The 26,747-nt window shown below is 40.1% G+C and overlaps 1 protein-coding gene across 8 annotated transcripts in view; it reads left to right on the top strand.

Moving 5' to 3' along the window:
* The window catches only part of VPS13D (vacuolar protein sorting 13 homolog D), a 246,311-nt gene that overhangs the window by 29,085 nt on the left and 190,479 nt on the right, over positions 1–26,747 (top strand). For all 8 annotated transcript variants that reach the window (XM_059045745.2, XM_059045813.2, XM_059045803.2 and 5 more), the window contains 9 exons: positions 941–1,071; positions 4,079–4,211; positions 6,087–8,300; positions 9,435–9,586; positions 12,090–13,121; positions 15,568–15,658; positions 17,221–17,347; positions 18,974–19,154; positions 23,729–23,911. In XM_059045745.2, coding sequence (XP_058901728.2) covers positions 941–1,071; positions 4,079–4,211; positions 6,087–8,300; positions 9,435–9,586; positions 12,090–13,121; positions 15,568–15,658; positions 17,221–17,347; positions 18,974–19,154; positions 23,729–23,911 — 4,244 coding nt within the window. The remainder of the gene's footprint in view (positions 1–940; positions 1,072–4,078; positions 4,212–6,086; positions 8,301–9,434; positions 9,587–12,089; positions 13,122–15,567; positions 15,659–17,220; positions 17,348–18,973; positions 19,155–23,728; positions 23,912–26,747) is intronic.

Genomic DNA, 26,747 nt, shown 5'->3' with positions numbered 1-26,747 from the left:
TACATTCAGGTGACCTGGTAGTGGTAGAAAAGGCCCGCAGAGTAAGTGGATAGGGTTGTCCTTAGTTACTGAATCAGAGTGGATGTCCTTGGAAAGTTACTCTTCCAAGAGGAATCAATAGCCTTCATATTTTCTCTTTCTTTGCCTTCATTTAGCGTGCATTTAAAATACTTCCCATTCCATGAGGACAGTGATTTCCTTGGCTACCCAGGATATTTTAGGCCAGAGAATTTAGGGGGAATGTTCAATTTCCTCCTAGATGACAGGATCAGTGGTTTGTTTTACTTGTTTCATGCAGCATTAAATATTCCAAGGTTCACCGTTGCACTCTCCTGTGTCATCATTGATTTACTTAGGCCTTCCTTTGTTCCCCAAAAAGATTTGAGACAGTATGTGCAGAAGAAGCACTTCTATCTGACAAGGAAGTCAGTAAAACAGTGGTACTTTCCTAAATGTATCCCTTCTCTCCCTCTTCATAACAATTGTTTTAGTTTTTGGTCCAGTTTTTTGAGTCTTTTCATTTAAACAGTGGCCATAAATATCTTGGCTTCGTTGCTCTGTCACTGATAGAATGTAGAAGGCATATACTACTTCTAAATTCCAATTGCTCTTTCAGTGTGATATCATGCTTTTAAGAATTTTGAAATATAGTTTGGAATCTTTCAGAAACTGGTTCTAGAAGTTCTAGTAACTTAGGTATCCTTCCCTCGCATACTGCCTTTCGCCACGTGGATGTTTTGAAAGGATGTGCCTTTCTCGCCCATCTTCGCCGCATTCCTGTTACCCTGTATGGCACCAGGTCAGGCTGGAGTAAGGAGCTGCTGTTGTACAGACTTTTCTAGCTTTGGTGGAAATCCCTGGTGAGAATAGAGTTGCGGTGCTTTCTTTCACCCCCAGCCATTTGAGAATTCTGCTCTCCTGTATGTTTCCCATCTTGCAGGTTTTGGTTGTCAGTCTGAACTTGAGTTGAGAGTGGCTGAAGCTGCCCGCAGACAATATAACAGACTGAAGATGCAGACCAAGGCGGAAATCCGGCAAACTCTTGATCGTTTGCTAGTGGGTGATTTCATTGTAAGTAGGCGTAATAAATACTCTTTTTGGGGGGTAGGGAAGAGGAAGGCGTTTTTTTCTAAGTTCTTTACCTACATAGATAGACATGCTTGTATCAATTACACTGATTAAGTGAACTGAATCTAGGAAATACTTATCAGTTAGCAAAAAATAAAATCCCATGTCTTGTACAGTCAGGATTTAATAAATAAAAACAAATGACTGAGACGAGATCCTATTTCTTCCTTGTACCCATCTTGGAACACTCTCAAGATTCGTCTTTGTTCCGTTTTCTAGACCTGACATTTTGTAAATATTTCACTTAAGAACACCCCCTGGGCTTCCCTGGCGGCGCAGTGGTTGAGAGTCCGCCTGCCGATGCAGGGGACACGGGTTTGTGCCCCGGTCCGGGAAGATCCCACATGCCGCGGAGCGGCTGGGCCCGTGAGCCATGGCTGCTGAGCCTGCGCGTCCGGAGCCTGTGCTCCGCAACGGGAGAGGCCACGGCAGTGAGAGGCCCGTGTACTGCAAAAAAAAAAAAAAAAAAAGGAACACCCCCTTTCACGTACTGTTAACAGAAGAAAAACAATTGGAATGATGCCCCAGTTTTAATTCCTGGGAAGGATGGTCACTTTGTGACGCTAAGTGACCAGCTGACACAAGGATGCCGTAGGTAGAAAGGGAGAGCCCAGAGCCATCTCAGCAGTCCAGCAAAACTGGGTTTCTGGACACCAGACACACAAATAAACTCAAAGTGGATTAAAGAGCTAAATGTAAGACTGGACACTATAAAACTCTTAGAGGAAAACATAGGCAGAACCCTGACATAAATCGCAGCAATATCTTTTTTGATCTACCTCCTAGAGTAATGAAAATAAAATAAACAAATGGGACCTAATTAAACTAAACAGCTTTTGCACAGCAAAGGAAACCATAAATAAAACGAAAAGACAACCTACAGAATGGGAGAAAATATTTGCAAATGAAGTGAACGACAAGGGATTAATCTCCAAAATATACAAACAGCTCATGGAGCTCGATATCAAAAAAACGAACAACCCAATCAAAAAATGAGTGGGATAGAATGGGAGAAAATATTTGCAAATGAAGTGAACAACAAGGGATTAATCTCCAAAATATACAAACAGCTCATGGAGCTCGATATCAAAAAAACGAACAACCCAATCAGAAAATGAGTGGGATAGCTAAATAGACATTTCTCCAAAGAACACATACGGATGGCCACAAAGCACATGGAAAGCTGCTCAACATCACTAGTTATTAGAGAAATGCAAATCAAAACTACAGTGAGGGATCACCTCACACCAGTCAGAATGGCCATCATCAAAAAAATCTACAAACAGTAAATGCTGGAGAGGGTGTGGAGAAAAGGGAACACTCCTACACTGTTGGTGGGAATGTAAATTGGTACAACCGTTATGGAGAACACTTCCCTAATAAACTAAAAATAGAGATGCCATATGATCCAGCGATACCACTCCTGGGCATATGTCTGGAGAAAACCATAATTCGGAAAGATACGTGCACCCCAGTGTTCATTGCAGTGCTGTTTACAATAGTCACAGCATGGAAGCAACCTAAATGTCCATCGACAGAGGAGTGGCTAAAGAAGATGTGGTACATATATACAATGGAATATTACTCAGCCATAGAAAAGAATGAAATAGTGCCATTTGCAGCAACGTGGATGGACCTAGAGATTGTCATACTGAGTGAAGTAAGTCAGACAAAGACAAATATATGATATTACTTAAATGCGGAATCTAAAAAAATAGTACAAATGAACTTATTTACAAAACAGAAGTAGAGTCACAGATGTAGAAAACAAACATGGTTACCGGGGGGAAAGGTAGGGGAGAGGGATAAATTGGGAGATTGGGATTGACACACACACACTACTATCTATAAAATAGATAAATAAGACCTACTGTATAGCGGAGGGAACTCTACTCTGTACTCTGTAATGACCCATATGGGAAAAGAATCTGAAAAAGAGTGGATAGATGTATATGTATAACTGATTCACTTTGCTGTACACCTGAAACTAATACAATATTTTAAATCAACTATACTCCAATAAAAATTTTAAAATAAACCCCCAAAATCCCAAACAAGAAAATAACTGGGCTTCTGACCCTGTGGCCTGGAGGTGTGCTGCCGAGATGCAGCAGTGGTGGAGCAGTCAGCGTGGCTTCTTTGGAAGGGGCAGAGCCAGCTGGGAGTGTAAGGCATGGCAGCAATGTTCAGAGGAAAACGTGTAGGGGTAAGTAGTGTGGGGCGGAGAGTTTGTCCTGTTTTCTGTGTTTTGACACAAAGTACAACATGTAGTACCTTCTGGTTATCTTAGACCAAGAGGTTTCTTTTTGATCGCATTGATATAAACTAGCTTTTACTACATATAATTTACTACATGTAGCTCTTACTACCTATAATTATATAAATTAGCTTTTTACTACATATAATCTTTTTTGATAGCATTTATATAAATTAGCTAATTTTAGTCACAGGGAAGAACTGTTAACAAATTCATGAATTGGTCTATTTTTTATATTTCAAATGTCAAAGCTTATGTTTTTCACTAAGGTATTTTGGCCTGAAAGTTCATGGTTAGCACTATCCATGAATAGATAAAAATATTTGGATTTCTACTTTTATTTGAATTGTATAACTTCTAAAATACTTTGAAGTATTAAGTCCCATACATCTAGGAATAAGACCTTTCTTAAACCATTGAACATCAAAATCAAAGAGCAAACAACCCCCCAAACCAGTAATTTGCCAATTTTTTTCTCCCACTTCAGACATTTGCCTGTGGTAGTGTCTCAGATTGTTAAACATTTGGATCCATTTTTGTTTTAAACATTTTGCTTTAATATCCGAGACCGTTACGTCATCCTGTGACCCTCGTGTGGCTTTCTGGAAGGCTTGAGCCCTAGCTGATAAAGCTGCCCACTGTCAGCAGTTGCAGTTCAAGGTTATTTAATTGTCATTTGTTTTATTTTTACAGGAGGAGAGTAAACGGTGGACCGTGCGACTAGACATTTCTGCCCCTCAGGTGATATTTCCTGATGATTTCAAATTCAAGAATCCCGTGTTGGTTGTTGTGGATCTCGGCAGAATGTGCTTGACCAATACCCAAGGTACAGAGTGAGTGTGAAGCAGCGAAGACATGTTGTGGTAGATGACGGGTCTCTGTGCTGAAGCAAGTAAAGCTTAAAAAGAGGGGTGTTTAACATTTTGTAACTCCAAAGTTCGCTTGTTACTTTTGTCATAATAGCTGTATTGAGATACATTTGAAAATGTAGGATTCAGTTGTCTTTTGTATGTTAGTAAAATTGTGCAGCTCTCACTGTTATCTAATTCCAGAACATTTTCATCATTCCCCAAAAGACAGTCTAAACCCATAAGCAGTTATTCTCCATTACCAGCTCTCCGAGCCCTTGCTAACCACCAGTCTTTCTACCTCTGTGGATTTGCCTATTCTGAACAGTTCATGTGAATAGAGTCATATAATATGTGGTCTTTTATGTCTGACTCCTTTCACTTGGCATAGTGTTTTCAAGGTTTTTCCATGTTGTAGCCTCTATCAATACTTCATTCCTATTTGTGACTGAATAATGTTCCCTTGTATAAATATACTGCATTTTGTTTATCCATTCATCAGTTGGTGGACGTTTGGGTCGTTTCCACTTTTTGGCTATTATGAGTAGTGCTATACATGAACATTCATGTATAGGCTTTTGTGTAGACATATATTTTCAGTCTCTTGGGTTTGTTGCAGTGTAGAATTGCTGGGTCATATGTCAACTCTGTTTAACATTTTGAGGAACTGCCAGATTGTAAAATGACTGCACCTTTTTACTGTCTCACCAGCATTGTACGAGAGTTCCAGTTTCTCTATATCCTTGTCAACGTTTGTTATTATCTGTCTTTTGGATTATAGCCATTTTTGTGACTGTGTAGTAGTATCTCACTGTGGTTTTTATTTGTATTTCTTGTGTAACGTTTTATATTTTAATAAACATTATTTCTCAGTACATAATTTCAGGAATAGAGATTTAATCTATTTAGGGATATTAGGGACATGCATAAAAAGACTCCTGGAAGGTAATTTCATTACTATCATTAGATCAAAAATATAGTCATTGTTTACCTTGAGATGGGAGGGAGGAAAGAGAGGATTCATTGGATAAAAGAGATTGAGGAAGCTTATCAAACAATCTCAACCTTTTCTTATTTTACCGAGAGACCAGAAGAGGAGAAGAGGGTAGGGGATTTGAGCTGGAGTGGAAAAGTTTGGCCCTAAGGGGAATGTGAAAAGGGAATTGTATCTGAAGAAAAGGATCACACAACCACAGAAAGCACCTGCTTGAATTTATAAAGCACAAACATGGAATAGAGACATAGGTGACCAAACCCAGCGATGTGTTTTTGTTGTCTCGGCACTGCTTGGGTACAGAAGAGAGGGGGGTTAAGAGTGTGAATTCTGGGGCTAGCACATGACATTGAGCAGTTGCTACTTGCCGAGCATTGATCTAGGCACTAGGGGTATTGTGTTGAGGAAGCTAGAGGAGACCTCTTCTTTTGGAACATTCTAGTGGGGGGAGGGGACAAAATGAACACATAGATGAATACAGGAAAAAGTAAACAAATATGGAGAGTGACGTAAGAAGGGTTGGTGATGGCGGCTCACACAGTGCAGCTCAGATCGGGGGTGGGGGCAGTTTCAGGCAGCAGGTTGTTGGTTTCTGCACCCTGACGTATGTTCTCATGGTAGCAGGTCTCCATCTTTTCTCATGTTCCTACACTTTTACTCTTTGCGTTTTGATTTCCAGATCAATAGATAAGTTTATGCTGAATAAATGGTAAATACAGAATATTATGCTTGGAGTTTTCATCCATTTATTTTTAAAATTGGGGTGGTTGATTCTCTACTTTTCTTAATTCTTACATTAAAGGGAAGAGGAAGGAAAGAGCAGACATATACTTTGAATCTTCTCCTTTATCATCTGCAGATGACTCCGAGAGGAAGAGTGGGGACGGGTCAGCATCCGAAGAGAATCAGTTTAGTGATGACGAATATAAGACCCCTCTTGCCACACCTCCTAACACCCCACCTCCCGAGACAAGCAGCAGTAATAGGGAGCAGACACCTCCATTTTCTGGAGTTGAATTCAGTGAAGAGCAGCTTCAGGCACATTTAATGAGCACGAAGATGTATGAGAGGTACTCGCTGTCCTTTCTGGACCTCCAGATCATGGTTGGACGAGTGAAGGACAACTGGAAGCATGTCCAGGATATTGATGTGGGACCGACCCATGTGGTCGAGAAATTCAATGTTCACCTACAGTTGGAACGCCGATTGATTTATACTTCAGATCCCAAGTACCCTGGAGCCGTGCTATCAGGCAACCTACCAGACCTAAAGATCCACATCAATGAAGATAAAATATCTGCTCTAAAGAATTGCTTTGCTCTCCTGACCACCCCAGAAATGAAGACTTTTGACACCCAGATTAAAGAGAAGATTTTTCCCCAAGGGGGACAGCGGGGAGGTTTGCAAGACTCGGTGATGAATTTAACCCAGAGCATCGTGATGCTGGAGCAGCATACCCGGGAGGTTCTGGTGGAGTCACAGCTCCTCCTGGCTGAATTTAAAGTGAACTGTATGCAGCTTGGTGTTGAGAGCAACGGCCGCTACATTTCTGTGCTCAAGGTATTTGGTACCAACGCTCACTTTGTGAAGAGGCCTTATGATGCTGAAGTCTCCCTCACTGTTCATGGTTTGCTCCTGGTGGACACCATGCAGACATATGGTGCTGATTTTGACCTTTTGATGGCCTCTCATAAGAACTTGAGCTTTGATGTCCCAACAGGAAGCCTCCGGGATAGCAGAGCCCAGTCTCCTGTCTCTGGATCCAACGTGGCCCGCCTCACTAATGCTGCCACACTGAACGACCGACCAGCCACTAGTGTTTCTCTTGACAGAATTCTCTCCAAAGAACAAGAGTCCCTCATAAAACTGGAGTATCAGTTTGTGAGTTCCGAGTGCCCGTCGATGCATTTGGACAGCACTCTTCAGGTGATTTCATTACAGGTGAATAATTTGGATATCATCCTAAATCCAGAGACAATTGTGGAGCTCATTGGTTTTCTTCAAAAATCCTTTCCCAAGGAAAAAGATGATTTGAGTCCTCAACCTTTAATGACTGAATTTGAAAGAAGCTTTAGGGAACAGGGAACTTACCAATCTACATATGAGCAAAACACCGAGGTTGCCGTGGAAATCCACAGACTTAACCTGCTGCTCCTTCGGACAGTGGGAATGGCAAATGGAGAGAAATATGGCAGAAAAATTGCAACAGCGAGTATAGGTGGCACCAAAGTTAACGTCTCCATGGGCAGCACATTTGATATGAATGGTTCTCTTGGCTGTTTGCAGCTTATGGATTTGACACAGGAGAATGTTAAGAACCAATATGTTGTCAGCATTGGGAATTCCATAGGCTATGAAAATATCATCAGTGATATTGGCTACTTTGAGTCTGTATTTGTCAGAATGGAAGATGCAGCCCTCACTGAAGCTCTGAGTTTCACCTTTGTTGAAAAATTTAAACAGGAATGTTTTCTCAACCTCAAGATGGCTTCCTTGCATTACAACCACTCCGCTAAATTTTTGAAGGAGTTGACACTGTCCATGGATGAGCTGGAAGAAAATTTTCGAAATATGCTGAAAAGCGCAGCCACCAAAGTCACCACAGTCCTAGCCACCAAGACGGCCGAGTACAGTGAGATGGTATCACTCTTTGAAACTCCAAGGAAGGCCCGGGAATGCTTTATCTTAGAAGAAAATGAAACGTATGGGTTTGGCCTAGGTGCATCTCATTCTGACACTGTAAAACTAATCTTGAACATAAACATTGAATCACCAGTTGTTTCTATCCCTCGGAAGCCTGGGAGTCCTGAGTTGTTGGTAGGACACTTGGGACAGATATTCATCCAGAATTTTGTGGCAGGGGATGATGAATCCAGAAGTGACCGTCTGCAGGTGGAAATCAAAGACATTAAATTGTATTCTTTGAATTGCACGCAGCTGGCAGGCAGAGAGGGCCCTGGGCCTGGCGTGAGCCGGGCGTTCTGCCCTCCTCCTGGGTCTGCCGGCGCCAATAGTCAGGAGGAGGCTCATTTCACCCGACATGATTTCTTTGAATCTTTGCATAGAGGGCAAGGTGAGGAGTGTGTATCTTTTGTCTCATTTTGTTTAAAGATTCCAAACCCAGCTCACGTAGATAGTACTTGGCTTAAAATAACTACAAAAACCTTTCTTTTAGAATTATCCCCAGTTAATATTTAAGAAATCAAAATGTAATTTTGATAGAATGCTTCATATTAGGTTGGTATGTTTGCAACTTTTCCCTTTGATTACCATATTTGGCAAAATAAGATTTTTTTTTTTTTTTACGTGGACCCCTTGGGTGAGTGTTCATTCACAGGGATTCAGTGGGTGGACTCTGTTAGAGGATTATGTGATTTGGTCAAATGCATCTGATTTTTTTCATTCCTAAGCTGTAGATCTTTCCTAGTTAAATATCGTAGTCTAAGGCAGCTGGAGGGATTGACAGAAATAGAATATGAAACTTAGTCTATGGATGTTATGTTCTCCTTTGAGAATCCTGCCGTCTCCTGTAATGGTTTGGTCCAGGGTTCTAGGAGTAAAATGCCAGTTTGTGTTCCCCATCAGATCTGCGAAAACCGAACAGTTCAATCTGTTAGTCTTGGCATCCACAGAAGTCATGTAAGCCCTAGATGGCCTTATTGATTGCTGAAGAAATTAATGCCTTTGAGAACTTCTCCTGTGGCTCTCAGATGTGTTCACCGATTGAGTTACATACCTACCAAAAGATTGCTCTCTCTGCTTGGGTTAGAAGTTGTTTACTTAGGGCCTTATATTGTCTGTGATTCTGACTTAGGTCCAATAAGAGGGATCAGTCTAAAGCTGGACATGGATGAGCAATTTGGTTTGGAAAATGCCAGCTTGGGAGGTTAAGAGAAGCTTAACATGGACCCTGGCCTGGGTTAATGTTCACCGCACCATATTTTGAAGCCACCAAGTGGAGCATGTCATGAAAATAACTGTTACTTTTTGTGTATAAATTTATCTTATACCTCTGCTTGCTATGAGTTTTGGTCTTGGGATAATTACCAAAGTTTGTATTCAATCATAGACCCCAGGTGCCAGGCTAACCTGCCCTCCTGGTCTAGGAGCAACTCCTGGGCTTTGTTCTGTACACTCTCTACTTAATCAGCAGTAACGCAGTAAATATGAATGTTTCCAGTCTGTCATTTCCTCTCTCTTACGCCAGCTTTTCACATCCTGAACAACACGACCATTCAGTTTAAACTGGAGAAGATCCCTATAGAGAGAGAATCTGAATTCACTTTCTCCCTTAGTCCAGATGACCTGGGAACTTCTAGCATCATGAAGATCGAAGGAAAATTTGTCAATCCGGTGCAGGTAAACACGTTATTGATTTTTATGTCAGGACAGTTGAAGTTATGTAATTATTTTACATTTATATTATATACGTATGTTATATTTATATTTTCTATATATAAAATGTTGGAAGGAAAATATATAAATTCAAAGAAATATTATTCATATTATTGTCAATAACTTTTTCCAATGAACATGGAATCCTTTCATCATGTCCTTCTATCACTGGGGAATCAGTCTTGTTAGCCTGCTTCATGTGGAGGAGGGGTGAATTATATAGAGGAAGAGGGCAAATCCTTAATTCCATTGCCATTAAGAAACAAGGAAAATTATTGCTTAAAAAGTCAGAGTCTCTCTTTCCCAGGAGGATGTAATTCTTGTCACACTTCTGACATGTTTGGCCCAGCCTGTGAAACAATCTGGTTATCTGAGCTGTTGGCAGATCCTTTCAAGGGAGACTTAGTCTTGCCCCTCATTGGAAGGAAATGGTACGGGGCTCTGTGTGTGTGTGTGTGTGTGTGTGTGTGTGTGTGTGTGTGTGTGTGTGTGTGTGTGTGTGTGTGTGTATACATCTGTCATCCTTTTTCCTTCGAAAGTGTCATTTTTCCTGCTTTCACAGACATGAGAGCAAATAGCATAAAATTATAAAACAGCAAGGACAGGCAGGATCTTAGGACAGTGGACCCTGACCTTGGGCAGTATTGGGTCACTAGTCTGTCTGGCAGTTGCTCTGGAGTAACCCAGGAGTGCTGTTAACAGAACAGACATACTTTTTGACATCAGTGGTTCCTGGATATGGGTCTCTGGGTGAGAGAACTTACCCCAAAGCTTTTCCTTTTTGGCTTCTAGGGTTTTTCCTTTTTCTCTTTTAAACTCTTGCCTCATCAGTGGTGGTTACTTAGGGTGAATTTTTCAGCTTAAATATAGGACATAATGTGAATTCTATTGGATTATATTGACTTACTATTCTTATGGTTACCGTCGTCTTACTGTTGTTTTCGATGAGAATCTTAAAAAATTATTTTAAATAATTCTTTAAATTATGTAATAATTTATTTAGTAATTTAAATAATGAAAAAATATTTTACTATGAGAGATTTTAAAAATAGACAAAAGTAGAATTGTCTAATAAACCTCATATACCCATCACTCAGATTCAGCAGTTACCAAGATTTTGCCACATGTATCTCGTCCATTCTTTTTTTCCTTTGGGGAAATATTTTAAGGCAAATCCCAGACCTCATGCCATTTTTAACCCTATATATTTGGAATGTATCACTACAAACTATGTTCATTTAAAAAAATAACTATAATGGTATTATCATGCCTTACAAAATTAATGAAGATTCCTTGGTGTCATCTGAATTTTAATCCATTTTCAGATTTCAGAGACATTTTTGATTGTTTCAGAAATATCTTTTCACTTTTGGTTTGTTTGAATCAGGATCCAGTCAAGGTCTGTACATTGCATTTGGCTGGTACAACTTGTGGGTCTCTATTCATTTAGTTTCCCTCTCATTTTTTCCCCCCATGACATTATTTTGTTGGGAAAACTACGTCAGTTGTCCTGCGCAATGTCCCACAGTCTGGATTTAGTTTGTCACTGAACTTGTCCTCCCCCATTTTCTGTAAATTGGAACTTAACTCTGCAGGTTTAACTGGATTCAGGGATTCAGCCTTTTTTTTTTTTTTTGGCCAGAACACTTCAAAGGTTGGTGCAGTGTACTTTATGTTATATGATATCAGGAGGCACATAATGTCTGATTGACATCAGTGATGCCAAAATTGTTGATTGGGTTCAGGTGGCAGGAACCTGATCCCTCCATTGTAAAATTCCCTGTCAGTCACTCATGTAAGGTCTTATTCCACTGATAACTGTGGTCGGATATGGTATTTATTTCGGGGTTTTACACAATGATCACCTTCCAATTCTATTTTTTCTATATCTGTTTTGAATGCCTCTCTTAAAAAATTGTCCTGAAGTAAATAAAAAACTTACCTGAAAACAGTTTTGTTAAGAAATTGTAATTAAAAACAAAGTAAGGGAGTAACAGGTAATCATGGATCTTCATCATTATCATTATTATCATTAAAAAGTACTGTTTGATCAGCTATACTAAACTTAGGTTGTTATACTAATTGGTGATGATCAGCGAGTTTTAGAACCATGAGTCTTGTTTCTCAGTCCTAAGGTATAACCACATTAGACTTTTGGCAGTATTCCCTTCAATTTTTGAGGTTGTGTTTTGGGGTTAGAAAGAGTTTTGCTGATTCAGGCCTCCAGTTAATAGCACTTATTGAACATTTATTGTGTGTAGATTATTCTGTGAGGTACTTGGGGAGGGCCTTGTGACTAGATACGGGTCACAGAGAGGTAAGGACAGAAAAGAAGCAAAAGAGATAGTCCTTGCTATCACCTAAGTTAAAACTTCTCAGGGAAAGCCATAAAAAATTTGTGGGGCAGTGCATATGAGTGCAGTTGATGACGTGAGCAGAATAACTGAATTTTTCTCTTCGAATACAGGTGGTGTTAGCAAAGCATGTATATGAGCAGGTTTTACAAACTCTGGACAATCTCGTGTACAGTGAAGATCTGAATAAGCTTCCAGTCAGTGCCACCTCCTCACCTTGCCCTAACTCTCCTCTGCCTTCCCTCGGTACCTGTGGAGAACCTTCCATTGAAAGGAAGGAGAACGGATTGTTCAGCCACTGCAGCCTTTCCAACTCTTCTCAAAAGTCCTTGTCTTTTAAGGAAGTCAGATCTTTTACCCAGATTCAAGCCAACTTCTGTATATCAGAGCTTCAAGTTCAGCTAAGTGGAGATCTGACTTTGGGGGCACAAGGTCTTGTGAGCTTAAAATTTCAGGATTTTGAGGTGGAATTCAGTAAAGACCATCCTCAGACTTTATCCATTCAGATTGCCCTGCGCTCTCTGCTGATGGAAGACTTATTGGAGAAAAATCCAGATTCCAAATATAAGAACCTGATGGTGTCTCGGGGAGCCCCTAAGCCATCTAGTTTAGCACAAAAAGAGTATCTCTCTCAGTCTTGCCCTTCTGTGTCCAACGTGGAGTATCCGGATATGCCTCGGTCTCTCCCTTCCCACATGGAGGAAGCTCCTAATGTCTTTCAGCTGTATCAGAGACCCATTTCGGCTTCCCGGAAGAAGCAAAAGGAGGTCCAAGACAAGGACTGTCCCTTGACCCCACCTCCTTCTCCAACAGTAGAGGAGCCCAAGATACTTGCTGGAAGGAGTAAATTTGATGATTCCTTGGTCCATATCAATATATTCTTGGTGGATAAGAAGCATCCAGAATTCTCTTCCAGTTATAATCGAGTTAACCGGAGCATTGATGTTGATTTTAACTGCTTGGATGTGCTGATCACACTGCAGACCTGGGTCATGATACTAGATTTTTTTGGAATTGGCTCCACTGCCAACAACCATGCAGTGAAGGTGCCGCCTGAGGACGTTCTACAAAACGTGAAGTCAGAGTCAAGCGCTTTAATAGAGCCTGAACTTCAGGATCCAGTTAACACCAAACTGGATCTCAAGGTATCAGTCCTTTTTGGCTCCCGTAAGTTCTAAGAATGAACGTGGGCTTTTTTACTGAAATGCTGTCATTGTACATTTACTCTAGAAAATTCTTCTTATTGGCAGGGGAGCTATATGGTCTTCTGGATGTCTGTTACAAAAGGGTAGACATTTGTATTTTAGACAAAGTTTTAGCATTAATCCCATCTGGAGACAGGGGAAATAAATGGTTTCAGTAACTTCCTGTCTTTCCTTCGGGCTGTATAGTTCATTGGAATTACTTAGCTTCTCTAAGCCTCCATTTCCTCATCTTCCAGCATCTCACTGTGATAACTAAATGAGGGAATTATGTAAAGCCCTGGCAACATGTCCAGTGCGTAGTAGCTACTTTAAAATGTGCCTATTGTCATCATCTCCCTCTCACTCAGAACATAACTGGCTTTTATTGAGAGCGACAGTACAGGTGTTAAAAATGAAGTCTCGAATGTCGGATTTGCCTGGATTTGAATCCTGGCATTTTTGTTGTAACCATGCAGCTGTGTGGCTGGGGACAAATTATTTAGCCTCTTTCTCCTTCTAGTTTTTCATCAATAAACGTAGGGTGTTTTTTCTTGTTTGTTTTTTTTTTGCGGTACGCGGGCCTCTCACTGTAGTGGCCTCTCCCGCTACGGGGCACAGGCTCCGGACGCGCAGGCTCAGCGGCCATGGCTCACGGGCCCAGCCGCCCCGCGGCATGTGGGATCTTCCCGGACCGGGGCACGAACCTGTGTCCCCTGTATCGGCAGGCGGACTCCCAACCACTGTGCCACCAGGGAAGCCCAAGTAGGGTGTTTAATGGTGCCTGTGTCATTGGGTTGTGAGGATTCAGTGAGATGATGTAGGTAAGGCCCTCCTCACGTGTGTGGCAGAAATGGTCATTCAGTGAATGGTACTTCCCCCCACCTTTTCCTCCCATGCAGTTGTCTTGTAGAAACTGGGTTAGTGTCCCCTAGAGTGTCCCGCATTCTGGATTTGTCTCTTTGTGTCCTTATGGTACCATTTGACTTCTTTTATCCTCTAATTTTAGAAATGGAAGTTAGCTCTAGAGACTTGATTAGGTTCAGGTTCGACTTTTTGGTAAGCACCCTTCAGAGGTGGTGCTGAGTGCTTCCTGTTGAGTTACACCAGGAGGTCTATAACATCTGGTTGTCGCACTTTTAGTGACTCTAAGATCCATGCTAAGAGTGGGCTCAGGGGGTGATAGCTGGATTCCTCCAAGCAGAGCATTTTTAGGCCCATTATATCCGTTATTTTGGTGATTAAGTGGCTAGAGGTGTTTTTACTTCCCCCTTCATGGTGATCTCATTCCCTCGAGCTCCTTCTGTTGTCCATGTCCAAAAGCTACTGCAAGGGGACCTCTGTGGTGCTCGAGTGGCCCCCAGGGTCATTGCTCCATCTGTAATAATTCCCTCCTTTTTTCTCTGCCTTCCCCTACACATGATTTTTCTCTTTCCTTTCCTTCTATTATTTTCTTTCTTTTTCCATTTTTTCCCATTCATCAGACATGTACCGAGCACCTACTTTGTGGTAGACATGAAAGATAAAGGGGTGAGTACAGCTAGGCTTTGCCACTCGGGAGCAGAGAGTGTGAATGGGGGTTTGATCTGTTCTCTGTCCCCTCTTCTCTCCTTCCTTCTCTTCAATCAGGGCCTCACCCCAGTGATAACACTCAGAGGTACCTGCCTCAATAAATCATAGACATAGAGTCCTTTTTGTGGTTAAAATGACAGTATTACAATACAGTTTTTCTTTGTTTCAGAGAGTGCTGTTCCCAAGACAGAGGATTTTGGTTTTCTTCTATTTATAGTTGGCTCTGGGAAAGAAAATCTTGGATTGTAGTTCCTAAGTGAAGTCCCAGTTGGTCACCACGGGCTTCTATTAAATACTTGTCCAACGACTTTAAACATTAAGTGTATTTATCATTTTGCTTTGAAAAATTTCTTAGGGTGGACTTTACTTAATGAATCTGTGTGAGTGATTACAGAATAGTGTGATATTAGAGATGAATGCAAAAAGGGGAAAAATTGTTTTATAATGTAAAACATTTCACTAACAAAGAATAGATGAGGCCAAAAAACCCCACAAAAACCTGAAAACCAAAAATACCAAGAAACAGCAACAAAAACGAAAAAAAGACAGAAGAAAAAATAATTGAACAAAACAAAAAGAATAGACGAGGCAACCATAGAGAAGACACCACAGAACCTGGGTTTTAGATCGCCCAGTCGAGTTCCTTTCCGATCAGCTCCTTCCTCTTATTATGGTTTGGCTGACTAAGAAAAGCTGAAATGAAGTTGGCATCAGTAAAATAAAAGCTTTATCTTCAGATTTCCCGAGACTTGCAGCATCTTTCTCGATGCTGTTTGCCTGAAAGTTACCTTTTTTCCCCTCAGTAATATTTGCCTTGCTTTACCTCCTGTGTTCGTAGGTTCATTCGCTCTCTCTCGTGCTGAATAAGACCACCAGTGAGCTTGCTAAAGCAAATGTGTCCAAATTAGTGGCACACCTGGAAATGACTGGTAAGTGGGGAGAATCAGACTTGCAAAATCCGGGAAGAGTTTGAACATCCTGCTCACAACTCTAACTGTCCTCACTGGCTAAGTAAGGTGTGGCTCAGTGGCTCGGTTGTGGTTACTGGCCTGGCCATGGTTTGTGATGGTGGTGCCCCAATACTGGTCTGTGGATCAGAATCATCTGGGTAGCTCATTAGAAATGCACATGTTGGCTCAACTCCTTCCCCCTCGCAGGAATCTGATTCTTTAGGTTGGAATGGGGTCCTGACATCTGTCTGTGTTTTAAACAGACTATCTGGGTGACTATGTAATTTCTTTGTCTAAAATTAGGACATTTTTGAGAGTGAAAGGGGGCATTATTCATAATTACAGCTGGGAAACAGGCATATAACAGGGCCGTCTCTGGGAAACCAGGGCACATGTTCAGTCTGTTGCCATGCATAGGGGGAGCCACCAATAGGGGGTGGTTTAGGCAGGGGGATATTGTAGCAAAACTAGCATTCTTTCTAATGGGACTCCATAGGTTGAAATTCCTAGTAGCACACAAGAGAGGAGCTATATCAAGTTCTAAATCAGAGGGATTTACAGTGTGCATAAAATCCCGCTCCTTTTTTAAGCAACTGGTAATGAAGTAAGGAAGATTACAAAGCTCCAATGTTGATTCCGTAGTAAAATAAGAATGTCTTTTGGGGACGGGATGAACTAAAATTGAGGTTTCATGCCTGGTATAAATTAATTTATAAAAGGTTCCTAGAAGAGATGGGTCTTCAGAATTGGGAGAAGCTTGTGTATTTTTGTTAGAGGACGTTAGGAGTCAAAAATAAGTATGTGTCTTCGGTTCATTGGGTGCAGAACTAGCCTGCCAAATATATACACCTCAGCCATTGTTCTGTAATGCTAATTATGATGATAAAGTTTGTTTCCCAGAAGCAACAGTTCCGAATATTCCTTTTCAATATCCACACCATGTTAAGAATGATTCATATAGGTTTGCGCCTCAGGTGTACATTTCAACATTTCTTCTTTCTTCTACCCACCTTCCAGGGGCTTTACTTGTGGTAATGTCAGAGTAGTTTCAAATCTGTGTCGCCAGTGTCTGTCTCATTAATTTTGCCTTTTAATTAAATCACACTAAAACCCATTTTTTAATGCTCGATTAACGTATCTCTGACACTTCCTACTTTATTCTTTTGTCCGTAGTACAAAATAGACCTTATGATATTTCACTAATTCTAATTAGTGATCTGATCTCATTTTCATCTGTATTTGTAAATGTTTTATCCTTTAAATTGTGTATGCATTTAATTTTTTTCCCCTTGTAAGTGTTAAAATGTGATGCTGCAGTATTATTTCAGTCCCTTTGGACTTCTGCATTGAGACTATTTGCAATAGTACATAAAATATTTTTCTGGGTGTATAGGAATATGAAAATTTTCTTTTGACATTTTGTTTTATTAAATGGTGTAAAGTCTGAGGCATGTGTATATCAATTTTTGTTTCAGGCAAATTTAAGGTGTGTGACAGAAAAAAGATACATAAGAATGTGTTCTAATTTTTAACATTCCTAGAAGGAGACCTGGCCTTACAGGGAAGCATTGGGAGCCTGTCTCTGAGTGACCTTACATCCCATGGAGAGTTCTATAGAGAACGGTTCACTACAAGTGGGGAAGAAGCACTCATCTTCCAGACTTTCAAGTAAAAATACCGATCTTTTCTCACTTAACATTTTGCCATAATTGCTTGTTGTTTCAAATTCTCGTCAGCTAAACAATGAAGAAAAGTTTAAAAAAATCATAACATCTTACGTAAAATTGATTTGATCTCGTTATGGGGAATCTTGATTTATATTAAAATGGATCTACATTGAAGTGGGCTACTCAGGCTTAATAAATAAATGGGGTATGATTGAAATAATTGTGATTATTATTACAGTCTGGTTTCACACCAACTTGTTATGTGACTTTGAGCAAGTTGCTTAATCTCCATGCATCAGTTTTTCTATCGAAATATTGAGGGGACTATGTTAAATCAATTTCCATCTAGCTCTGAATGTTCTGGAATGATTTCAGCCTGAGAAAGTTGTTGAAGATACGGGTTTTAAATTACATTATGCATTTTCCCCAGTACAAACACAACCTATATTCAATTTTAGAGCTTAGAAGGCATTTTTAGCCTATGTAGTTATTAAAGAATGGTTTTCTCAGAAAGCAGAAAGTTTAAAAGGCTGGTTTTTCAACCTCTCAGGGAGCTGTTTGAAAGTATAGGTATCCAGCTCTGCCCCCAGATATTCTGGTCTGCGGTAGTATTTTTTTTTAAAAAAACTTGCCAGAGTGATTTTAAAAAATGTTTTTGGCTGTGCTGCACAGCATGTGGGATCTTAATTCCCTGACCAGGGATTAAACCCATGCCGCCTGCATTGGTAGCATGGAGTCTTAACCACTGGACCACCAGGGAGCTCCTGCCAGAGTGATTTTAATGTTCAACCAGAGTTGAGAAAAATGCTCCCTGAAGATGTCTGAAAACTTTTTCTTTCATTTCCAGAGGAAGTATATCATACTGTTCTGAGAATTTAGGTTGATTTGTTTGCACTGTTACCTACCACAGTGGCATGGTTCTGTAATAAATGAGATAATTAATGTAAACTCTCTGCCTGACACAAAATAGGTGCTCACCTAATATGAGTTCTTTTCCCCAGTGACTGTGTCCTGTATAATTTATTGTTATGGCATCATGTTCCATTAAATTTAAAACCATTTGTAAAAGTTTTCCAATTTATCTGTGAATGTGGGTGCTAAAACTCTTTAGCTTGCATTTCACTGAAGTAAAAAGAAGACTTCTTTCAGCTTCCAGAAGACAGATTGCCCCAGAAACTTTGGTTCTGTTGCCTAATTTTCTTTACCAGTTGTTTTGTGGTCTTATTTTTATTACCTTTCAAGCCCATATTGTCACAGTCTTTGCTAGAAGAGTGAGCAGGAATAATCACTTTTCCTTAAAGGCAGGGAAAAGGAGGCTTAGGGGAAAGGCCTGAACCACAGGTGGCTTCTGAGTGAGTTCTGGAGTCATGAGTGGGTTCAGCACCCAGAGCTGTCCCCCTGTTTATATCCCTGGCCATCACGCCAGACTTTCATTTAGCATCCTCAACACATGGTGGGAGCTTAGAAAGGAAATAATTATTGGAGTTTGCTTTCTAAAACTTGATTGGTGGATTTCCTTGTTAATAAAGCTCTTTTCTAGGGAAACCCCTAAGTCAACCCAAGTTTTCTTCAAATACTAATTTGCACCTTGCTGCTGTCTGAGTCACATTTTTGCCCTTCCTCCTAGATATGGCGGGCCCGACCCGCTGCTCCGCAGGGAGTACGACATTCGAGTGAGCCTCCAGATGGCCTCCGTGCAGTATGTGCACACCCAGCGCTTCCAGGCGGAGGTGGCGGCCTTCATCCAGCACTTCACGCAGCTGCAGGACGTGTTAGGGCGCCAGCGAGCTGCTGTTGAGGGGCAGACGGTAGGTAGATGTCATTGATCCAAGATGCTTTTCCAGTTTGCCTAATCAGTAGAACTTTTAAATCTCTAGAGGTAAATCTGGAAAATTTCAGTGAAAAAGGTGGAGGTAATTAGGTAATCTTACGCTTACTACTGTCTGCCAGGTAGCTGATTATCTACAGAAATCTTACCGTAATCAGAGAGCTTATGTTCCTTGTTCATCATATCGCGTTTTAATTTCCTTTAAAGTTTAGCTTTAGCTTGCTCTAAAAAAGATAAACAAAGTTTATGGATAACACTTAAGACTTCAGGTCCCTTTTAGAACTTCAGTGGGGTTACTTCTCCTGGAAAGTGGTCCCAAAGAACATATCTGTTATATTATAGAAAGAGGATTTTTTTCAAATATAGTTCTCCAACTTCTTAGTTCATGGCTCCCTTTAATGTCTTGGAATTTTTTCCGTGATACATCCTAGGCCAAAAGAAACACCTAATGGTCTTTCCATTTCCAAAGTAACGAAGTCTAAACAACTTAATGAGTATATATGTCCAACAACTTAGTAGCTGTTAGAAAAAAAACCCACGTAAGTGAAAAATGAGATTTTTATTTCATTTTTAAATGACTGTAATTCCTTCCTAGTAGGATGTATGTGCCTCTTGGGCACTGAACAGTTTCTCACACTTGGAATCAGGTTGAACATCACAACCCTCATTTCCTTTTCCACATTTATTTTCTCATGGTACTTGCTTTTTATAGCAGCAACTGCTTAAGACCCAGCTTTGCAAAGATGTGACATCATTGAAAGGAATGTAGCATGATCTAACATTGAGTGTAAACCATCTCAAGTTAGTAGTTTGTGCAGTGTCTAACAGATGATGTGTTTCCCTCAAAGATTTAAAATGTCCTGGCAGTGCACCTGTGAGTGTGAGGCAGCCTCCTGTGGTGTCTTGGCACACAGTTTGGGAACCACAGAAAACAATTACAATGTAGTTCTTTGTAAAACTTGTTATTTATTTATTTTTAAGCTTTATTAGGTAAAAGATTAAAATTTAAGTCTTTACAGTGGCAACACTTAAAAATTTTATGTTTTAGTTTAAATTAAAAATTTTTGAATATGTTGTATATTGTTTTAGTACAGAATCAAAGTAAGAAAAGACATTTGGAGAAAAGTCTCTTTCTCAATTACTTTTCCTCAGCCACCCAATTTCTGTCCTTGGCAACAACAAATGTTACTGGTTTCCTGTGTATGTTATAGAGAAGGTATTTGTTTTTAAATATAAAAGTACAATCAAATTATAGGGAATCTGGAAAAAATATCTTATCAGTTTTCTAGCACCATAGGTATGTTTTATGTTCATCTTTTTTCCCTATTCATGTTTCCATGGTTATAATTACGGAGTATGTAACCTTTTTTTCTCTCTTTAGAAACTTTAAAAAAAATTTAGTATTTGATACATATAAAGAATATCTGTAGCATGTATATAAATTACAAAGTGTGATAATAGAAGGAACATCTATGAACCCACCACCAAAATAAAAATTAAAACATTGCTAAGACTGCTGCATGTGGTACTTCCCTATCTCATTCTGTTAATGCCTCAGGTAACCCCTCTCTTGATTTTTGGGTCGACTAGTCCGTTTAAAATTAAAAGAAAACTTTGTATACAGTATCTTTTTTTTTTTTGCTTGTTTGACCTTTATAAAAAGGGCGTTAAATTTGCTTGTGTCCGTTTGCTATTTGTCTCCCAGCCCTAATCCCTGCATCCTGGTAGCCGCTGGCCAACTTGCTATTACAACAGAATACAGCCATGTTCATTCGTTTCCTTATTGCCTGTGGATGCTTTTATAGTTTTCTTGATTTGCTCCAGTATCTTATGGATTTTGTATCTATGCTCCTGAGGGATATTAGTTTGTCATTTTCTTTTCTTGAAAAGCAAAGAATGCCGTTTTTCTGGTTTTGGTAACTGGTCAGTGCTGTCCTTGTAGTATGAATTGGGAAGTGTTCCCTATTCTATTTTCAGAATAGTTTGTGTAGAATTGACATTATTTCTTCCTTTATGTATTCTGGATATAAGACTTCTGATATATGTATTAGAGATATTTTCTCCTAGTCTATAGGTTTTTTTTCCCATTTAAAAAAAAAAATTTTTGGCTGTGCTGGGTCTTAGTCGTGGCACGCGGGATCTTCGTTGTGGCATGTGGGATCTTTGTTTTAGTTGTGGCATGCGGGTATCTTAGTTGCAGCATGCGAACTCTTAATTGCAGCATGCATGCGGGATCTAGTTCCCCGGCCAGGGGTCGAACTCAGGCCCTGTGCATTGGGAGCATGGCGCTTACCCACTGGACCTTTTCCCATTTTCTTAACACTATTTTTTGAAAAACAGGAGTCTTTCATTTTTAAAAAAAATTTCTCTTTTTAAATTTAGTTATTTATTTTTTGGCTGCGTTGGGTCTTCGTTGCTGTGCACAGGCTTTCTCTAGCTGAGGCGAATGGGGGCTACTCTTTGTTGCGGTGCACAGGCTTCTCATTGCAGTGGCTTCTCTTGTTGCGGAGCATGGGCTCTAGGCGTACAGGCTTCAGCAACTGTGGCAGACAGGGTCAGTAATTGTGGCTCACAGGCTCTAGAGCGCAGGCTCAGTACTTGTGGCGCACGGGCCTAGGTGCTCCGTGGCATGTGGGATCTTCCCAGAACAGGGCTCGAACCTGTGTTCCCTTCATTGCCGGGCGGATTCTTAACCACTGCACCACCAGGGAAGTCCCAGAAGTCTTTCATTTTGATGGAGTCCAATTTTTTTCTTTTAGGTTAGTGCTCTGTGTTTTGTGACAGAAATTTGCTTACCACTAGGTGGCAAAAAATTTCTATTTCCTCTTTTAGAAGTGTTATAATTTTAGACCTCTTCCATTTTGAGTTAGTTTTTGTGTATTTTGTGAAGTAAGGGTTGAGATTTTTTTTTCCGTATACGTATTTAGACTGTTCTTTTCCCATTGAATTACCTTGACATTTTTGTTGAGAAGGTATGTGTGTATTTCCTTATTCTCTATTCTGTCCCATTGATTTATATTTAATAGTATAGCACCCTGTCTTGATTGCTCTTGCTTTATGATATGTCTTAAAATTAGATACTGTAAGTCCTCCAACTTCTGTATCAAAGATGGATTGACTATTATAGATCCTTTGTTTTTCTCTATAAATTTTAGAATCAGCTTGTCTGTTTCTACAATAAAGTCAGCTAGGATTTGATTGGGATTGCCTTGAATCCACGTATCTGGAGAATGGACGTCTTAACAATATTGAGTCTTTGGATCCTTGAGTGTGGTATATCCCTCCATTTAATTAGATCTTCAGTTTCTCTCAGCAGTGTTTCGTAGTTTTGGGTATACCGTTCGTACACATCTTTTGTTAAATTTATCCCTAGTTGTTTTACAATTTTGATGCTATCGTATCAATTAAAAATTTCAATGTACACTTGTTTATTGAAAGTGTAAGAAATATAATTGACTCATATACTGACATGTTGACCTCAGATCCTACAATCTTACTAAACTTACTTATTGTAGTTCCTTTAGATTCTTTAGGGTTTTCTACATAGATTATTATGTTGTCTGTGAATAAGAGAGTTTTCTTTTTTCCTTTCCAACCTGTATACCTTTTTGTGTGGACTAGGACTTCCACTACAATGTTGAATAGAAGTGGTGAGAGTGGGTATCCATGCTTTGTTCCTTATCTTAGAGGGAAAACATTGTCTTTCACAGGTGTTACGTATATGATGTTAGTTCTAGATAGTTTGCGTGTGTTTTTAAGTTATCTGTCTACTTCGTCTGAATTGTCAGTTTGTTGGCATGAACTTGTTCATAGGTTCCCACATCTTTTTAATATTTTTAAGTTCTCTAGCAATGTCCCTGATTCTTCCCTGATAGTGGTGATTTTTGTTTCCTTCCTTTTTTCTTGATTAATATAGGTAGAGTTTTATACTTTCAATCAACTTATGGAGGCCTGTGTTAGGCCCATGCATACTGTTAACAAGCATGCCGTGTGCACTTGAAAAGAAGGTAAAATGGTTGTTGGGTAGAGTGTTCTATAAATGTTTAATTGATTTTTCTCTGTTGTTTATCTGTTTTCTAAATAACTGGTTTCTGCTCTTTATTATTGTCTTCCTTCTCCTTACTTAGGTTTATTTTGCTTTCCTACCTTCTTAAGCTGGAAGCTCTGTTGATTTTAAATCTTTAATATAAAATAAGTATTTAATGCTAAACATTTTTCTTTAAGTACCTTTTTAAGTGCATTCCATGAATTTTAATGTGCTGTGTTTTCTTTATCAGTAAGGTCAAAATATTTTTAAAATTTCTGTTGTGATTTCTTCTGTGACCCATGGGTTATATAGAAGTGTGTAGTCTAATTTCCAGATATTTGGGATTTTCCATTATCTTCTTGTTACTGATTTCTAATTTAACTCCTTGGTGTTCATAGAATATATTCTGTGTGATTTTAATTGTTTTAGATTTATAAGTTCATGAAACTTTTGGAAACTTGAGGTTATTTGATTATAAAATTAGGGAATTAATTGAACCTCTAATCCAATTTTCCTTCTTCTTTCAGGTGAGAGATCAAGCCCAGCGCTGTTCACGGGTTCTCCTGGATATTGAGGCTGGTGCTCCTGTTCTTCTTATCCCAGAAAGTTCCAGATCAAATAATCTGATTGTAGCAAATTTGGGGAAGTTGAAAGTCAAGAACAAGTTTCTCTTTGCTGGTATTCCTGGGACCTTTAGCTTACAAGATAAGGTGAGCAGTCAGCCCCCATTCCCTTGTCAGTTCACCTGGCATTGGAATGCCAGTCGAAAAATTTAGATGCTGCCATACGAAGATTCCTAACCACTGTTACTTTTGTAGTCTATGTGGCTTGAAGAATATTTTTTTGGACATTTTATTAACATTTCAATTAACCTTTCATAGAGGTAATGTAAATTACAACTTTTACTAACTGTATGTAGTAACTTATTTTAGCAAACAAATCAACAGAACCATCTTTATAGTGCTTTCCTCAGGCTGAACTCATAGTAATCAACTTTTTATACTATGTGGCTTTTTTCAGAAGAGATGATTTGGCCCAAGGCTAATCTGAAGCCATTTTAAAATACCTTAATAATTAAATCGTATGGAGTATACTGCTTTACAGTTTAAAAGTACATTAGCACTTATTTCTTATAACATGTTTGGAGGTAATTGGGATGAGGATTGCTGCTTTCATTTTACATTTGGAAAAGCTAGGACTCATTGAAAATATATGATGAAAATGGGAAACCCTAGTAAATCACAGACTTAGCACTGATAGGACCTTGGAGGTGGTCCCACCCATTTTTGCAGTTGAGGAGACGAGTAACTTGCTGGAATTAGAGACTGTTTTATGTTCTAGGGGGGTGTGTTTGTGTATGTGTGTTTTAATATTTATTTATTTATTTTGGCTGCACTGGGTTTTAGTTGTGGCACGTGGGATCCTCGTTGCGGCATGTAGGATCTTTCGTTGCGGAATGTGGACTTCTTAGTTGCGGCATGAGGACTCTTAGTTGCGGCATGCATGTGGGATCTAGTTCCCTGACCAGGGATTCGAATCTGGGCCCCCTGCAGTGGGAGCGTGGAGTCTTACCCACTGGACCACCAGGGAAGTCCCTCTAGATATGTGTTTTAATGAAACTTTACTCGTTTCCACTGCAAGTGACAATAATAGCAATGCAGATAGCCAGTGTTTGTTGAATGCCTATTATACATCAGCCTGTACTAAGCTCCTTACACATTTGTTCACCTTCTCCTTATTAGCAACCTAAGACGTGTTGTTCGTTTGTTTGTTTGTTTATTTATTTATGGCTCCGTTGGGTCTTTGTTGCTGCATACAGGCTTTCTCTAGTTGCGGTGAGCTGGGCCTACTCTTCTTTGCGGTGCACAGCCTTCTCATTGCAGTGGCTTCTCTTGTTGCGGAGCACAGGGTCTAGGCGTGTGGGCTTTAGTAGTTGTGGCATGTGGGCTCAGTAGTTGTGGCTCACGGGCTCTAGAGCATGGGCTCAGTAGTTGTGGCACACGGGCTTAGTTGCTCCACGGCACGTGGGATCTTCCCGGACCGGGGATCGAACCTGTGTTTCCTGCATTGGCAGGAGGATTCTTAATCACTGCGCCACCAGGGAAGTCCCCTAAGAGGTACTGTTAACACCATTTTTCCAGATAAAGAAATTGAGACTTAGGGACTTCCCTGTGTTTCAGACACAAATGTAATTAGTAGAGCCATGTATCAAACCCCGGTAGTCTGACAGAGCCTGTGCTTTTAACAAATATATTTCATCACCACAGGAATTAAAATATTGGTTTGGCTGATGAAATTTGATTGGAGTATGGGACCAAGATCAAGCCATCATTACTTGCTCACTTCTCAATCTGAGGTGGTATTTTAATGGACTGAGTAGGCACTAGCAAGCTTTGTGATTAAACACCTAGTTTTCACCTGCAGGCTACAGAGAGCCACAGGGTTAGAGACAACTACTCAGTAGAAAAACCATGGGCAGGTAGTATTTGCTGTTCACAATCTCCATTAAACAGATGGATCGATATGCATCCCTTGTGAAGGGGCCAGTAAGACATGGAGAGAGGAGTCAGAAGTGTTTCTTCTCATACTGCTCCCTTCAGGGGAGTAGATGAGTCCCTTCATGGAAACGAGATTAAGCTGCTCTTCTCACATTTGATCAGACCTGAAACAGCCGAAATAATACTAATGATAATAATGATAAAGAAAATAAATAAATTTAAAAAAAGAAATTGAGACTTAGATAGGGTAAGTAATTTCTTTTGGATTAAACATCTAGTGAGGGGCTTCCCTGGTGGCGCAGTGGTTGAGAGTCCGCCTGCCGATGCAGGGGACACGGGTTCATGCTCCGGTCCGGGAAGATCCCACATGCCGCGGAGCGGCTGGGCCCGTGAGCCATGGCCGCTGAGCCTGCACGTCCGGAGCCTGTGCTCCGCAACGGGAGAGGCCGCGGCAGTGAGAGGCCTGCGTAACGTAAAAAAAAAAAAAAAAAAAAGGAAAAATAAACATCTAGTGAGGAGTACATCTAGTGTGGACCTTAGACTTTGGTGTGTCTGCTTTCAATACTCCATGGTCTTAACCACGGTATGATTTTACCTCCCAGTATTAGGATTAGTTTTATATAGGGGAAAATAAACTGGCAAAGGCTATTGCTGTCTTACTGGTCCTTTGCCAAATAGCTGTAGGTCTTCTGAATTTTCTAAAGGATGTGGCAGTGAGTTCATTAAAATAACTTAGATGGACAAACTCCAGAGGTTATTACAGAAAAGATACAAATTTGAACAGAAAAGGTACTGTTCGCCTCTCTAGGTGTAGGAAGAGAGTGACCAGGCTGCTAGTCTTACCAGGCCTTTGCCAAGGAGCTCAACTCGGGTCAGAAAGTAATAGGAAGACTGTATCTGTTGGTAATGCCTAAACTCAGATAATGTTATTATTTTCAAATTACTGTGTCTATAGTTTTCTTCATTTGTTTCACTTTTCACTTAGCCATTTATTCACTACTTCTAACCTAAACACCCTGAACCAAAAATATTTGATTCTTTGAGTGGG

The sequence above is a fragment of the Kogia breviceps genome, chromosome 1, assembly GCF_026419965.1.
Source record: "Kogia breviceps isolate mKogBre1 chromosome 1, mKogBre1 haplotype 1, whole genome shotgun sequence".
NCBI classification, from domain to species: domain Eukaryota; kingdom Metazoa; phylum Chordata; class Mammalia; order Artiodactyla; family Physeteridae; genus Kogia; species Kogia breviceps.
This window is presented reverse-complemented; position numbering and strand designations above follow the sequence as displayed.